The sequence below is a fragment of the Anoplophora glabripennis genome, unplaced genomic scaffold, assembly GCF_000390285.2.
Source record: "Anoplophora glabripennis isolate ALB-LARVAE unplaced genomic scaffold, Agla_2.0 scaffold1006, whole genome shotgun sequence".
Classification (NCBI taxonomy): domain Eukaryota; kingdom Metazoa; phylum Arthropoda; class Insecta; order Coleoptera; family Cerambycidae; genus Anoplophora; species Anoplophora glabripennis.
The window spans coordinates 93,608-111,304 of NW_019417134.1; the positions used below are offsets into that span (position 1 = coordinate 93,608).

At 34.8% G+C, this 17,697-nt stretch overlaps 1 protein-coding gene across 1 annotated transcript in view; it reads left to right on the plus strand.

Annotated features, from left to right (window-relative positions):
• Window positions 1-17,697, plus strand: part of LOC108913374 (sushi, von Willebrand factor type A, EGF and pentraxin domain-containing protein 1-like) — a 67,165-nt gene that overhangs the window by 21,384 nt on the left and 28,084 nt on the right. Inside the window, exon 3 of the mRNA XM_018718926.1 lies at window positions 4,738-4,920. Coding sequence (XP_018574442.1) covers window positions 4,738-4,920 — 183 coding nt within the window. The remainder of the gene's footprint in view (window positions 1-4,737; window positions 4,921-17,697) is intronic.

The following is a 17,697-nucleotide window of genomic DNA, read 5'->3' on the forward strand; positions in this document are numbered from 1 at the left end:
CTTTAAATATCTGTTAAATATTCTAATATAATTGCTTATGCTGATGACATACAATTGTCTTTTTCTTTTAAAACAGTGATTCAGTAGCTAGTGACAGAATCAATTGTGGCTTAAAATCTATTTTTCAGTACTCGGAAAATAATAATCTGAAACTTAACCCTAATAAATTTGCTTTCCTCCAGAAAATATGAAAATACAAATACAAACAGAATTAAATTTTCATATAAATAACGAACCTCTAAATTTGGTAAAGGTTATAAAAAATTTTGGTCTACTCATTGACTCCAAGCTTCGTTTTCATGAACATGTGTCTGTGTTGGTTAATAAATACTTTATTGCTTTAAGGTTTCTTTATACTAATATAAATATAATAAATTTTAAATTAAGAAAAAAATTAGTAGAATCATTGATGTTATCCATTTTAAATTACCGTAATATTGTATATTAACCTGGTCTTGACAAAATCACTCAATATCGCCTTCAAAGAATTTAAAATAGTTGCTGCAGATTTGTTTCGATTAAGAAAATACGATAGAATTTCTGAAAAAATTAAGCAATTAGGCTGGTTAAATATCAACAACACTTAACTTTAGTGTGTTCATTAACCGTATAATAAATTCATCTTCACCACTTAAGAGAAAAACTAATATGTAGAAATGAAGTTCATAATATAAATATTAGAAGTCTACATAATTTTTCCATCCCAAAGTACCGTTCGACCATGTTTACTCGCGCATTTTCTTACAATACCTGTACTATTTATAACTCGATTAATAGCAGATTTCAGTTTAATTCAGTTACTAGTTTTCGTAAAAAAAAGTCCAATTCTATATATCTTCTGTATCCACTTGAAAATTACCATTAGTTGTTTTCCACTATTTCTATGTTTTATGTCTACTTTTATCCTGTTTTTTTTTGTTTTTCTTTTTTATATGTACATATTAAGCGATCGAATAGCCGCACGGTTTAAGGCGTCAGTACTTAAATCGATGTAACTGCCCGGGTTTCGAATCCCGCGGCCGGTAGACCGTAGATTAGCTATGCTTGTATATATCTTCTGTATCCACTTGAAAATTACCATTAGTTGTTTTCCACTATTTCTATGTTTTATGTCTACTTTTATCCTGTTTTTTTTTTGTTTTTCTTTTTTATATGTACATATTAAGCTGTCGAATAGCTGCACGGTTTAAGGCGTCAGTACTTAAATCGATGTGTGCTAACTGCCCGGGTTTCGAATCCCGCGGCCGGTAGACCGTAGATTAGCTATGCTTGTACGGAGGATTGGCACCCTCTGTGCAGGTATGGTAGGGTGGAAGAATGTTGACTTGGATCAATGCGAGCGATTGACACCGGTTGGAATTTGACCGCCCCCCTAATTAATGAGGTTTTCCAGGTTTCCCTCATTCCTGCACTGAATGGTGGTTAGGGCCTACCAACATAAGTCGTTCCTGGGCACAAATGCGGCTTGCTTAATAATAATATGCCGCCTCCTCTCCCGCACAAGTCTCCGAATTCTGGGCTAATTCTCGTAGTTAGAATGAGGAGTAGAGATATTATTATTATTATTATTATTATTATTATTATTATTATTATTATTATTATTATTATTATTATTATTATTATTATTAATTATTATATGCCTATTTTATATTTTATTTCCTACTGATATTACTGTTTTTTTTCCTTAAATTTAATTTGATATAGGGTTAAGCGAGTAGTTCTGAGCTAAACTTCGCCCTTGCCTATTGTATTGTTTTTACATATCACAATACTTATTTCAATAAAGACATTTTATTATTATAATTTTTTTTTTTTTTCTCGAGGGAGACATAGTTATAGTAGAGGTGAACAGACTTAAAATTAAGTTCAACCGATTTAGCCGATTTATGTTGGATTTAATATTTAGATCTTTCCAAAATTATACATATTTTACGATTATATTAAACAAAATTTCGGCAATCAGGCTAAATTATTACTATACGGACACGGACAGTTTAACCCATGAATTTACGGACATTGACATTTACGATGAACAGAGACATCCAGCAGTTTGATACGTCAGACTATCCCGAAGATAATGAGTACGGTATGCCTCGTGTTAATAAAGAAAGTAAGCTCATGAAAGACGAAAGCTGCAGGAGAATAGTTACCGAATTTGCTGGACTTAAAGCTAAAATGTACTCGTATAATGTCGAGGGAAAACCATCAAATATGCGTATCAAAAAACTTACCCGATCGGTCGTGAAACATTACGTTTACGGATTTCACAGATTATCTATTTCATCAAAACATGTGCAATATATTGGCTAGTTTTGCGCAATATGTGTAACATCGGGTCGATGAAAAAAATGTTTACCAAAAAACTTCAATACGATATATTTATAGAACTGCGAAATATTTTCCAAAAGGAATATATGTCTCATATTAGCCTGGATATTTTACATCAAATTATAAAGTCAATATCTGGTATTAAATTCATTTAATCGGTATTAGGAAAAATTACTGATCAATGGTAATCCGTTATTGATCGATCGACATAGTCAATGTTTCTCGGCAATAAATATTTTTCTAAATTATAAAGAAATGGACTGGTCAATAGACATGATGACAGATTTTTAAAAACTGTTCTATGATGTTTGGTAGTATTTACTATTTCCAAAAAATATATTATTTCTGCAGAAAATAAAAGGTTTATAGAAAAATATTGATATTTTAATTTTAAGTTTAAAATCCGCCCAAAAACGCTGGTGTCATGACGTCTAAGTGACATCACTTCTATTTTGTCAACAGTAAACATAAGATGCTAATATTTTTTGTTGCAAGATTCATTAGTTAATAGTACGCGAAGCACAAAGGCTCCATCTATCGCGCTGACTTCCACTTCTACGGTGGATGCGACCTGCTAAAATTTGCCAGGTACTTTATTGCACGAATGTCGCCTATACAGGGCGAAACACAATGTAAGTCGTCAGTGCCGCGAAAAACAACTACTCCGAGGGCTATTTGCCCCTACCGGCGTTGAATTACATTCGCTACACCCAGTCCTAATAAGTCCGAAACCGGTCTGTGCCTGGTGGGACCAGCTGATGAACGATCCTAGCTGTTGTACTGGGTGTCGCGAATGTAATTCAATGCCGGTAGGGGCAAATAGCCCTCGGAGTAGTTGTTTTTCGCGGCACTGACGACTTTCATTGGTTAAATTTTTATACAAACTTACCATAACAGTATATGCAGTATATACATTTTATTTACCCACAGATTGTACTTTGGTACTTTGGATACACATTATCTTAAGAAAATCTGATTCATAGTTGAGATGACATGTAACATTAATTATTTCTACATATTTTATTTGTACTGTAGTTGCAATTAGCTACACAGAAGTAGCCCTTTTGAGGTAATGTTAAATACATTTGTAGCTGCGTTTGCACCTAAAACTTCTGGGTCGGTTTTACATTTTCCACATAATTTTCAAAAGTCTTCATATTCATGGGAAACATAATTTCAATAATATTGTCTTCACAGATTCCATTAGGCGATCCTGCTATCATGGGATAATTTTTGCAAAACATTAGACCACATTTTTTCCCCAGTCTGGTACTGTAAGTTTTCCTTTTTTTTATCTTCCAACATTCTACCGCGTTTGATGACCGGTGCGTCTGGGATTTTTCCTCCCATTATGAATGCGATTAGTTTTGATTTTGCAACGACTAAATTTAAACGCTTGTGATGCCGTCAGTCTGCCATATCTTAACTCGTGCCAAAGGCAGCTTCGATGTTGGTCTATCGTCTCTTCTTCAACTTTCATGACACCTTCATCAGTCAAAACGAGTTTTTTCAAAAATGTGTCACAGGACTTTTCTTTATATTTCAGCACCAATTTATGCATGGATAAACTTTTTCTTTGATCCCATAATATTTTTGGTAATTTATTAACTTGCAGTCGAGTTTTCTTTTCTTTCCTTCTGCTGGAAACTTTCCAAATATTCCACCATTTGATGACAAGCTAGGCCTAGCATTAGATAATTCTTTTGAAGTTATATATTTTAGGGTAGTCGCAACCCTGGACTTCATCCAGTAGTATTCTACAGATATACAGGTAACACAAAATTAGGCAACTGATCGTTGGAAAACACAAAATATTTAAACGAAGATAAATACTGGTGGAAGAGTAACTTCTGAAGGAGAGAGCGATATGTCTCTCGAAACGTCAAGAAGTATAAATCGACGACGTGGCAACCAGCCCTGTATATATCATCGTTGGTTTTTCGTTAAGAAACATTTTATTTCTATTTTTATATATCACTTTCTCAGTCAACATCTTTTTATTACTATCTTTACAGATATAGTTGACTCTTTTCTTATTTCACACAGCACATGTATGCTATTTTAAAATGTGAAAGGAAATATTAAAAGTTTTAATTAAAATATATCCGAAAACCTTTAAAGAAATATCAGTTCATCTTGAAGAAATACTTTATGCAAAAATAATACAACAGGCCTTAGGAAGGTTTAAGCCCGTTTTACATTTTTTCTGTTTTTCATAAAATAAGTTGAACAAGAAATTGTTAACTGTCATAATTAGATATATTTATGGTATCATTTTAAGATGATAGATTTATTGTCAAAACGTGAAAAATAAAATTCAGTAACACTTACCAAATCTATACTAAACTAGTTATTTTAGATTTGATATTAATACATTTCATTCATAATAAGAGTTCCCAATGTTTTTAGCAATAACATGCATGATGCCCTCTTTGCTAAAGAATATGGTACTGATGGAAGACATGAAAGAAACATATTCTGTTGGAAATATGATTTCGTTTCAGTGTGAAGAAGGATATAGTATGTTTCGAAATGGTATGATTACCTGCTTACCAAATGGAAAATGGTCAAAAATTAAAGGAAAATGTATTAGTGAGTATCATAAGTTATTTTGACATTTTTTTATCTAATTTAGAGAGCGGACAATGTGTGTCTTTAACCCGAAAACGTAACAAGATTAGGTCAAATTCGGATAGAGATGCGTACGCGTTAAAAAATGTATTGTATGTAAAATATAATTATTATGTATAGCAAATATATCGTATTATCCTCGCAAAGATTTGTAACCTTTATTTAAAATCTGTAAATCATGTGAACTCGTAAAACAACGAGAACATAATTAAGTTAATTTATTTCTAATAATGAAATGACACTTGCGCCCGTCTCTTGTCCATCCGTCAACATCGGTTGCCTTTATCAAATTCCTATTGGTCAAAATTCAAACTGCGGCCCTGTTATGAATGGAGCGTGGATTGGACTATTCTTTCATATGCGTCGCCTGAGGGTATTCGTTACATTAACTCCTAATTTCCAATTAACAAAACAACACTATTTTTAACCGAACTTATTTAATAAATGTTATACAATACCTACCTGATTTTCTAAATATTCTATAAAGCCTAAAAATATATGTACCGTTACCGTAGAATTTTCGTGAATTATCATGTAAATTCCCAATGCGTACCCGACACGCCGCGTCACTGCGACATGAATAATGTATTTATGTTTATGAATTACATATTTATGTTCAAGGTTAAAGACACAAATTGTCCGCTGTCTGCTAATAATTATGAAAGTATTAGCAAAAAAACATGAACTATAAAATTATTTGCCTTATCATATTGATGCGCATAAATTCAAAATTAATATTTTATCAATTTGGAATACTCATGAAGCTCTTTATTATACAATACAGAGTTAATGTTGCGTAATTTGTCATTTTTATAAAATAAAAATGTTTCAACCTAATCAACATTGATCATTGGTACATAAATGGTCATATATACAGATACCAGAATTGCATAATTGGTACACTTATAGGAAGCCATAAATGGACCACAAGCAAACTTTCCAGCGGTCAGTAGCCGACCATCTTTTAATTTTCCATCATTTGTGCATAAATAGATGGTTTGCCAGTTTGTGGCCAGCTACGGACAATTGCATTTACTTTACAGTTTTTGAAATGGTAATATGTATCATTCTGCCAACATTGTGTATTTTGTATGAAGCCATTTATATACTAATTTCTGGTTGACTGATAATCTGACACATTTTCCGATGAATTTAATACACAAATACGTTGATAACCTATACAGAATGCATTAGAAGTAATTACATTGGATGACAAGAGAATCATCCTAATGTTAATATGTGTGCGTATGATATAATATTCTGAGTATATTATTAAAATGTTTTTCTAATACATTAATTGAAAAATGTGTCAGATTACCGGATATACAGGGTGTTCAGAAAGGTCATGTCAAAAATGAAAGGGTATACAGGGGAGTTCGAAATAGATGTAGTACTTCATAAAATTGTTTTTCCTATCGGGCTTTGTTGTGGAGTTATTCGCCTTCAAAGAAAGAAGTTTGAAGAACAAATTCCAATTACAACTTCTAAGTTTTGGGCAATTAAAGTAACTCGTGGTAATGTTCACTTCGAAGTTTGAACTGATATTCAATATGCCTGGATTATACAGGAGCAGACAAAATTATTAATTTAAATTTATACATCTTTGACAGCGTTGCCAAATAATACATTTTCCTTCATAGCTCGATTCCTCTCTTTGCTAAAAAAGGTATACCGTATATCAGTCGATATATCTTGTACCGTTTTTGAGAAAATCGTATTTTATTAACAACATACCTTTATTGTATCCAAAATGTGATAACTAACATTTTTGTAAAATAGTTTCTATAGAATTAAAAGAAAAAAGAGGATTGTTCAATATGTGCACCTTGAACTTCAATGCATTTTCTGAAATTGCTCAATCACCTCTGTCGTACTCGCAATAACATGTGGTGATCATTTCTAACGATGTCGGTGTATGTAACTATGCGATTTAATTATTCTTCCCTACTAGTTAGATGGCCCCAAAGAAAAAAAATCGAGAGCGATAAGATCGGGAGACCGAGGGGGACACGGAAAAGGACTACATCGACCGGTCCATCGATTGGGAACTGTGGTATTTAAATAAGCCCTTACTTCCCTGCTAAAATGGGGTGGTGCACCATCGGGCATAAGCCACATGTTATTGCCAATATTTAAAGGGACGTCTTCCAATAACGGGTTAAGGTGTTCTTGCAGTAAATATAGGTATTTATCTCCACTTAAAGTGTCATCAATGATATGTGGATCCACTAAGTAGTTTCCAGTTATTCCCATCCATACATTAATGATACATTTTTGTTAGTGCTTTGTCTGAATAAAAGCATGGTGTCGTATTCCACTCTTCGAGCAAGTTTCAGGATTTCAGAACACTCAGTATATTCCTAGACGCCGTCTTGTACCTACGGATATGCCTGAGACCGTTGAATTGGGAAGGAGGCGAAACACCCAAATTCGCCTACCTTTCCATTCCAAACCGAAAACCCGCCACGGTTGCAAAACTAATCGCCGTCGGCCGGGTAAATCAAAAAAGCCTCCACGGTATCATTTCAGACATCGAACTCGATACCGTCTGAGAGCGATTTCCGCGACTCTGCATCTCAGTGCGGACGTCGCCTCATAACATGACATCGATCCTCCTGGCGATAGCGCCTCCGAAGTCTAAAGACCAATTTCACCGATGTTTTCAATGTCACCCGCATCGCGGGCGATCTCGCCTGGGTCTGCCATCCCGGCGCTCAGTATCAACTGCAGCGACTCTCGCAACCTGCAGACGACCCCCGGCGCGCTTCAGGGCGATATTTTCGTCAATAACTCAAAAACTTATTGAGCAATCGGTGTCAAAATTTAATGCAGCACTCCTCAAGTCGCTGGCATTATTTCCCTAAAATTTCGTCCGAATCAGATGAGCCAAAACGCCGTTATACGGGAAAACGCGGATTTTACGTTTTCCGCGTTTTTCGCCGTTCCGCTCATTCGATCTCGGCCGAACCTCAAAACCACACTAGAGCATCCCTAGGTGGTTAACATATCCAAATTCGAGCCGAATCGTGCGACTACTAACGTCCAGCTAAGCCATAATAGGTTTTCACGTCTTCCTAGCTGCCGCCGAAAATGTCCGCGCGATCTAAGGCTAATCATAGCACAACTACGGCCCTTTTAGATATCACAGATAATATACTTCGATCAAATGACAAATATCTTAGTACTTGCTTGATTCTTTTAGATTTAAGCGCCGATTTAGCATTTGATACGTTGGATCATAACATTTTGCTTAAAAAACTTAAATTTTTCGGTCTTGGAGATATTCCTCAATTATTTTTTAAAAATTATTTATGCAACAGGCGTCAAAAGGTGTTGTGTTGTGGTAAATCTTCAGATTTCAGGGTCACAAATAAAGGAGTTCCTCAGGGTAGTGTATTGGGCCCTTTATTATTATCAGTCTACACTGCAGACTTTTCTACATATCTATCTAGTTGCAAAATTCACCAGTATGCTGATGATACACAGGTATATTGTTCATTTCCATATAGTAATATTAATATAGCCATTGATGAAATAAATTTAGACTTGTGTAAATTTTCACGACTATGTACTGCTCATAAACTTATTTTGAATGAAGCCAAAACGGAATTGCTAGTATTCGGAAAAAATAGGGAACTAGTAACCCTGCATCCTGACTTTCGAATTTCTGTTAATGGTGAAGTAATTAAGCCCAAAGAAGAATGCAAAAACCTTGGAGTATATTTGGATGTTAATTTAAGATTTCAAAAGCATGTAAACTATTTAGTATAAAAATCGTACGGGAAATTAAAACTGCTTAATATTCATAAAGATTCACTTAGTACTGATGTGAAACTAAAGTTATTATGTGATTCGCTAATTTTATCTCTACTGCCGACATCAACTATCCGGAGAGGCCAGTGGGGAACGAGATCCGACGTCGACAACGGCGACGGGCGCTTTTTACTGGAAATTTTGACGGACGATTCACGAGCGTTCAGCCAAAGGTATGGAGATCAGAGGAGATCAGAGGAAAGCGATCCGACGTTTGCAGTTCTTCAAGTGGGGGTGCATAGCTGAAGAACGAGACAGAGCAATATGTAATAAATCTTATTCTATGGTAAATAACTTGTTTATGTTAAGTTATAGCATTTATTGTCCGTTTTGACTATTCAATAAAAGCTTTTAACATATCTTCCACGGTTTGATTGAAAAAACCCTGTCATCAAACTCAAGACCTTTTGGAGCTCACAGCTCACAGGCTCGCTTCACGAGGCTCCCGTCAAGGCTGCCATTCCTTGACGCGGCCATTTATAATGCCTAGCAACCACTACTCGCATTACGAAATATACCACCCGAGGTAGCCTAACCTGAGGTGAAGATCCTGTTCGATAGCCCCCTGCATCGAAACAGCGGTAAATTCTCCATGCTCCTTTTCTGAGACCTGCGATACCGTCCGAGACTGACCACCTCCGACGAAGATCCTGTCCGATAGCCTCCTGCATCACACAGAGATACACCAGGCTCCTCCAGAGACCTGCGTACCGCCCGAGGTAGCCCAACCTGAGGCGAAGATCCTGTTCGATAGCCCCCTGCATCGAAACAGTGATATATTCTAGGCTCCTTTAGAGACCTGCGTACCGTCTGAGGCTGAGAACCTCCGACGAAGACCCTGACTCCGATTGTGTCGGCTCCATCGAGAGACCGCACCTCGGTACAACGGTACATATATAAGCTCCTACGAGTCCTGTAATTCAGACTCAATCGAGATCTGCAAATCCGAGGCAACTTTCCTCCTCAAACCTCTAGGCCTAGGCGGTCACTCGTCGAGGCAACCTTCCTCGTCAAACCCCTACAAGGCAAACTCCTGGGCAGCTCCTCTATTCCGGCTGATTGTTCCCCTTGGTTCCACCCCTTGGTTCGGCGATTCTCCTCTTCTCCACCGATTCAACCCGGACGGTCCTGGTTGCGGGGATGTGGAATCACGTTCCGGAGGTACCACTTTGGTTCTGATTCTCCTGCTCACATCTCCAGACTCGGAATCGGGATGCGCTAAGAAATTCGGGGCTTCACTACTCGCATCCGACTCATTCCCATGTTCATCATTTTCTGCTATCGGGGTGTCCTCTACAGGCTCAGAACCGTTCGCGTCATCGTCTTCCGAAGGTAAATGCAACGGATCTATTTCCATATTCGGCACCTCGCGTTCGACCCAAGGTCTCAAATCATCTATATGGAGTAACTCTATCTCGTAAACATTGAGGCCGCACACGCGCACTACCGTATGTGGCCCGGACCCGTTAGTCCCAACGGGGTTCGCGTGTTGGCTAATTGTCTAACTAACACTTTGTCTCCAATCTGTAATCTCACTTTCGGTACGTTCTGTCTAGGATATAGTTCGCGGTTGAACACTGTTTGTCCCTCTCGCACTCGTCTCACTCTTTGTTCGCGTTGGTTCGGCTGATTTCTTACCTGCCCTTGAGTTATAGGATGACGCCATTCCCCTGGTTTGACTAGAGGTGCCCCTAACAAGGCCACGCTGGGGCTCATGCCTATGGCTGCATTTTCCTGTTTCTCAAAGTAAAAAGTAATTGAGCAAAATCACTGTCCCATTTACTTTCGCCGTTCCTTTCGTAGTGCACCCGAAGTAATTTTTTCATTTCTTGGTTACGACGCTCTATAGGTGATAGGCGGGTGAGAAAATATTGTTGAATAAAGTTATTGGTCAGATATCGGGTAAACACCCCACTACGGAATGTAGGCCCCTAATTATGGTCTCTGGATAACCCCATCTTTCAAAAACTTGTTCACCGGAATTGCCTCGACCCATTTGAAACAGAGATCCATCAATATAATTAAGAATCTATTCTTTTTCCGTGTCCTATGCTTATGGTCTGCCAAGGGCGCTGCGGCGGCCTTGACTTCAGAGTCGCCCTCTCTTGGGCGGCTCCCCCTCTCTTTGTGGACGCGCAAACTAGGCAGTGCCTCACCTGTCTCCGGACCGCGGGCCAGTAATATAATTCCGTAATAGCTCGCAGGGAATACCCAGCTGTCTTACTGCGGTTCTGCGTAATAATGTGAACGTATCAATAAAGTTCTCTCATGACTTACAAACTAGACTATGGGGTACTCCAAAAAATATTTTGAGATGGCTTCTCTCACGATGCACTTTATTACGTCTATTAATTATACACATATGTTTATTAGGAGGATATAGAACAAGATGTTAGCCCAGTTTTTGCAAAATTCAAAAAATGTTGTGAACAGTGCTATTCTATTTCACTCACGATGGGGTTTAATGCATATGTGTATTAGAAACATAGAACAAAATAATTAATATCTGGGATCTTTACAATTAGAACATGGGAAATTTCATTTTTAATAAAAATAAGCGTAAGCTGTTTTCATTGGCTGATTGTAGATTGACTGTACATATATATACATTAATACTTTGGAAAATGTTCAGTATAGTTCAGTTTAATTCATCATTCAAAATGAAGACCAGTGCAACAAATATGAATACTAATGTATCAACTCTTCGTGGTAAAAAGAGTGTCAAATTATTATCCCATCTAAAGAGGGAAATAGAGTCTGGCCAGTGGAAAGGAGTTCATCAAGGTGATCTAAATAGTTCAATGGATAGTGTTGGTTCGGGAATTAAGATTGTATCGGGATGCTTAACTGATATAAAACCGATAAACAGTCAAAGAAAAAACTGTTCTTCAACATCGATATCAGCACCAACAAAGATCATTCAGGCCAACAATTTTTCACCAATTGTGGTATCAACACCAGTCCAAAATCAACCATCAACTTCGAAGGCTATATATGAAGACGTCAGTGAAGTTGAAGACGAAGTGGAACAGAATAATTCATCATCCGACGAATCGTTTACTTATGAAGCTGAAGAACTAAATAATTTATCTTCTGATGAATCATTTAATTATGAAGAGGAGGATTATTCAAATCAGCGTTATTTAAGAAAACTGCAAGATTTCGTGAAATCCACCAATGAAATTATGTCTGTAAAAATTGTTGAACGGGCTAAACTTTTAAAAAGTCTAAAACGGCACCAGGCAAAAGTTACAAAAATTGAGAGTGCGCTTCATTCAATTGACCGGATAATAAATATAGCGGGAAATGTCCCCCGACTTTTGGAAATTGTATAATTATTTCTTATACTTTTTAAATAACGTTTTAGATGATCATGTACATCAGCAATAGTTGTTTTATATTTGATATTATAAGAATAAGATTTATATCATATGCATTGTTTAATTTTGAAGAAAATGTTCAGTACTAATTAAAAGTTGAGAAGTTCAGCAAATTATTATCCATACATATTTTCTCAATATTTTGAAATGTAATTATTTTGTGTACATTTTAAAAAATGTAATTTTTTACATATTATAATAATATGTAGTTTTAAGTAAAAATTGTCAAATAAAATTATTAAATAAATAGTATTATCTATAAACTTTTCTTTGCTTCTAAAAAAATGTAATTCTTTTATGTACAAGCAGAATTTAACATTTATATAAATAATACATGTTTTATATTTTGTATCTGTGAATGGCTACATTTTTTATGATCAAATAAATCGAATTATACTGAATATATTTAATAAAATGTAACTATAAATTAATTGTTTTATTAAATACATCAATGATTACAAGTTTTAGTAGTTACAAAAATTACTTACCAATAAAAAAAACGTTTCTTTTATTAGACGCACTGTAAAACATCACTTTAATATATAACAAACTGACAAAACTAGCATTATGTCTATATTTAGAAATATTCAAATCTGCAACTGTATTCCCTTAAAGTTCCCTTTAACATAGTATAAGCAACAGCTTATACAAAGAAATACAACGGTGTATATAAATTATATAGTTAAATGAACTAAAGGAATATTTTATTCTTTTATTACAATATTTTTACAGTCCCGAATATTTAATTCAAAATATACCTATTTAACCAAATTTAACATTCAAATTCATTTGATTTGTAAACATTCAGTGCTAATATATGCGTGCTAATTCAAAGGGAAATGATCTCGCTATAGAAACAAAAGTACAACGCCGGGACATCTAACATTTATAAACTTAAATGTAAATTAAACCATTACAGTCTACCGAACTACTGGCACCATCTGTGAGAACTTTTATTTACTACAATATTTGAATGGACAATTACAGGGGCAATTCAATTACTTTACAAACTGCATGAAGTAGCACACCTTGCTTAATAAAATGTCCAAATTCAATAGTTGTGAATTTAATAAATTCATTTGTTGATTGTACAAGTAATTGTTTAAATTTCCGAAATATATTCTTATATATGAAGTATACAGAGAAAATATTAAAAAATATGTAAGCAAAAGTAAACATTTATTGATATAAAATATAAAGTACAATAGAAGTAAAGCCTTAAGTTTTAGAATTACTTTCCGCAATTCTTGCCCTTCTCTCATTTTCCAATTTTTGTAGTGGTTTTCTTTCAGCCATCTTAAATTCCCTTTTGACCTTTTTTGATTTTCCGGTGACACAATGCGAAGTTCTGATTATTAATTTACTATCAATATTTTGATACGGGTCATATGTTGGACAGTTATAATGATCCCAGTTTTCTTCAGATTCAAGAACGAAGTTTGAACAATTAGCCATCACTTTCAATTAAATATTTGAGTTAGACAGCAGACAAAGAATGAAGGATTCGAACAAAATCGCAATATTTAATGTGAAATTCCCCTCCGTTGAACAAGTTGTGAAAAAAATATGGGAACGAAATGGTAGCTGTTTTCCCATCTAAAAAGCATATGGCATCATTTCCAAAAATGGAAAGCACATCTGTTGATAACATTATTTCTAAAAATAGAATATTACGTCATTTCTAAAATGGAATATTACATCATAATTAAAAAAAATGGCCATATATTTGTCAGATATTTATGACATAATTTCCAAAAATAGAACACATCTGGTGAACAACCAGTCATAACCCAATTTTATTACATCTTACACAACTATGTTAAGCATAAAGGTGGAGGGGCTAATCACATGGTTTCAAAAGTCGGGTGGGGGATTGATCATATATTCCAGCACATAACTCAAATATTGCAGTGTTTTAAAATGGCAACAAACTGTTTCTACGACACTGCCGAAAAGTTAGTCATTATTAACACGCGAAAATTTCAACTTAACAAATCCAATACTAAATCAGTGTCTGTAGGACTGTGTCAAAACTTGAACTATGAACCGTGTGTGATAATTGTGATTGTGATAATTGTGATTGTGTGTGATCGAGTGATGTTCAATTTAAAAGAGTGGAAGAACTTTTTGTCATACCAAGGAGTTATTACAAATTACTTATACTCCTTTGACGAAACAATGCCTGTGAAAACTGACACATTTAATATATATTTTTCAAAGTTTTCTACCATTCGAGTAATTTCCATAGAGAAAAACTGGAATACAATATTTTTAGCCTCTAAAACTCTGTTAAAACTATGGGAGTTGTTACCGCTTATAAAATACAGGATCAATCTATTAAAAAATTTACAATTTGGAAATTATTTCAACGTGTTAAAAACTGGATTGCGAAAGCAGACAGGTAATGTTTTCTCCAATGCTTTGTAACGGTTAATTTAGTAGAACACGCGGTATTCCAGAGAGACAGCAAAACTAAAAGTTACATTTAGTAGGCAACCAACCATGTTTTATTAAAGATTTGTGTTATAATTATACATTTTTAATATTTAGAATTACTTCAATAATACGAATTGGACAATCTATACAATAATATAAGTCAGCGGTAGATTAGTTTAACTTTTAGAGGTAAAGACCGTTAATATTTGTTTAAAGACTTGAAAATTGTTTCATGAATGTCCTACACTCTGCTTATAAGTTAAAATGTATCAACAAAATATTTACAATATTATGCAGTGATATGATTAGTGGTGAAATGATGTTCCAATAATAAATAGATTTCATTAAATGTTTAATAACAATTCGAATTTCAATTTTCATTTGCACCGGCCAGCGAGTCGTTTTTTTTATAGACAAGAAATGTAGGTTCTTTTTGTCGACCGCTAGAAATGAGGAAGCGAACGCGAGAGTCGAGAACTTGCCTGTTAAAATCACGCTCTGTGCGAAATATAGTGGCCTTATAATATTCTGAGGTAGATATTAATGTTTAAATAATTTTTGTTTTGTTAAATAATGTTAAATGTGTAATACTTAGACGTAATCATATTTTAGGCTTTTTACTCTACGTTAAAGTTTACTGCTACGCTAAGTTTGCTGCTTTATGTAATCCTGTTTTATTGAATGCCACGTACCACGTACTATCCAGGACGAAGTACTTCCTAAAGTTGGTTGATAATCATTGGTAACATCATTGAATCACTCATATACTGCTGACGTTTTGAAGTATGTCCATTACGACAAGTCTGTGATTACGACAAAGTTTGTTGGCGAGTCCAGGAGGCTGACATAACCATCTATCTTTGGAGGAGCCCCAGAGACTGATGTAATCACTTTCTCTAAATCTAATGCTGCATTATGACCAGAACCATTTAGGAGCAGATTGTATCAACTTTCAATAATATTGTAAGTTCTTTCCAATTTTTTTATCACGTATGCAAGTGCCTCACCGAGGCTTAAGTACTGCAGGGGAAAGTCAGTTTATCCAACGACAACAACTAAATCCTTTATTTGTTATATACTCCTTTTTATGCTTATGCCTTTTAAGATTACATACTTATTTAATATAAAACTGTGAACTCCATAACAGCTGTTTGCGGAGGGGATAATTGTTTATATAATTTTGAAAGATTCAGTGCCGAATATACTAATGCTTTGTGTTTTCAATACATCCTATATGATCGTTTTATTAACTTTAATACTCGTATTAACCAGCAACATAATATTATAGTCAATTTAATTTAATACGTACAGTATATTTAATACAATTTGTTGTATGGAATTTTTCTATATTATTATTTAGAGAACAACAAACATACCCTAGCACTTTTACATTTTATGTTATCTATTGTTTCATGTGAATTTAAGACACATTAACTAGTAAAATTAAATATTTTATAACAATTTTCATTATTTTGGTTTATTGTGTATTTTGTCCACTTTTTGTCGTTTCCTTCGGAACGGCTGGCGCCCAAGGTTGTCTACTCACAAAGTATTATTTGTTGGAGTTTATTGCAACAAAGTATTTGTTATTCTCAACTTAACGATCGAACTCACGCCGCTCTCGGCTGTATTGAGCTGTCGTGCATTGTCGAACCCTCTATTAACAGTTATGATTATCTTAAACTTAAGTAAGGTTACAGCTTTAAATATACCCGGATATATTTGAAAAAGAATGTATCCAAAATGAAGAAGGTTACATTCAACGAACAACTTAATCAGCTACATTTAATGGTTACTTGGAGCCATGCCTACAACACCGCTAGAAAAAAATATTGGGAATACGCGGCCATTGATAGATGTCGTTTCCAAAAAAGGATAGCAAATTCATCATAATTAACCCTATTTTAGAATTAAATCATAGATGTAAAATATATAAGGAGAGGTTTATATAATTTGTGAAATAAAATACGTTATACAAAGCAAGTGTTTTATTATTTATTACATTATATTATATCTTTTTTATTCACCCAAGAATTATATTTTTTTCCTAGCCCAAGCCAAGCTACAAGGACTTGATCGCGTTTTTTTCGAACAATCTTGTCTACAAGGTAAACATCTGGATATTTGGCTTTCTGCAGCTCTTCAGTATAAAAAGCTCCTTGAATTTGTTCTTTGTTTTGATCTTCCAGAAGATAAGTTGTTGGATTACTGGAATTAACTTTGACAACCCGAAAGATTTCGTTGGACCAGTTGGCCGTATACCCTTTAGAAAATAATTCTCGATATCGGCTCACCCTCACATAATCTCCTACTTTATATTTCGGTCGTCTCAAGTTTTCAGGTGACTGTAAACTGTCTGTAATATTTTCTTAGCATTCCTTTGGTTGATTTTATTAGGAGGTAAACCAAGTGTTCTGTGCGGAGTGTGGTTGTACTGACTTATAACATCTTGTAAAATCGGTGTCCATTTATAGGTTCCTTGCAAACTAAACTTTTTCCACAATAGGTTTTTTAAAATACGATTTCGCTCCACGACGCTGGCTTTCATGGTTGAAAATGTACTATAATGATTTATTTTAAACTCAATCGTCAGCTTTTTAAATTCACTATTATAGAATTCCTTTCCCAAGTCCGTCTGACAATTTCGTGGCATATTTTTCATTTGCAGCAGAATTTTACACATAGCAGTTGTCACGTCTTTTGCTGTTTTCCGTTTAACAGGTTCCGCCCACACAAACTTACTAAATACGTTTATGACGACAAGTATGTATCTAAAACCCTTATTAATTTTCGTATAAGGTATCATTTCCACTAAATCTGCTTGTATCAAATCATTTAAACCTTTAACTATAACACGTCTCCTCTTAAATTTTTTTCTTGCTGGTTTATGTATTTCGTTCACAATTACTCCTTTAATATTAGACATTTTTCTCTATAAGGCATTGCAACAAACTCTGCATATAAGGAAGCCGATTGGCCCCGAAAAGAATAATGTCTCCTTTATTTATATTTTTCCGATTAGATCACTTGGTTTTAAAGTTTTTATTCCGAATGAGACTGAACAATTAGTTGGTGAAATTTCTATACTTTCTATTTTTCCAGATATTGG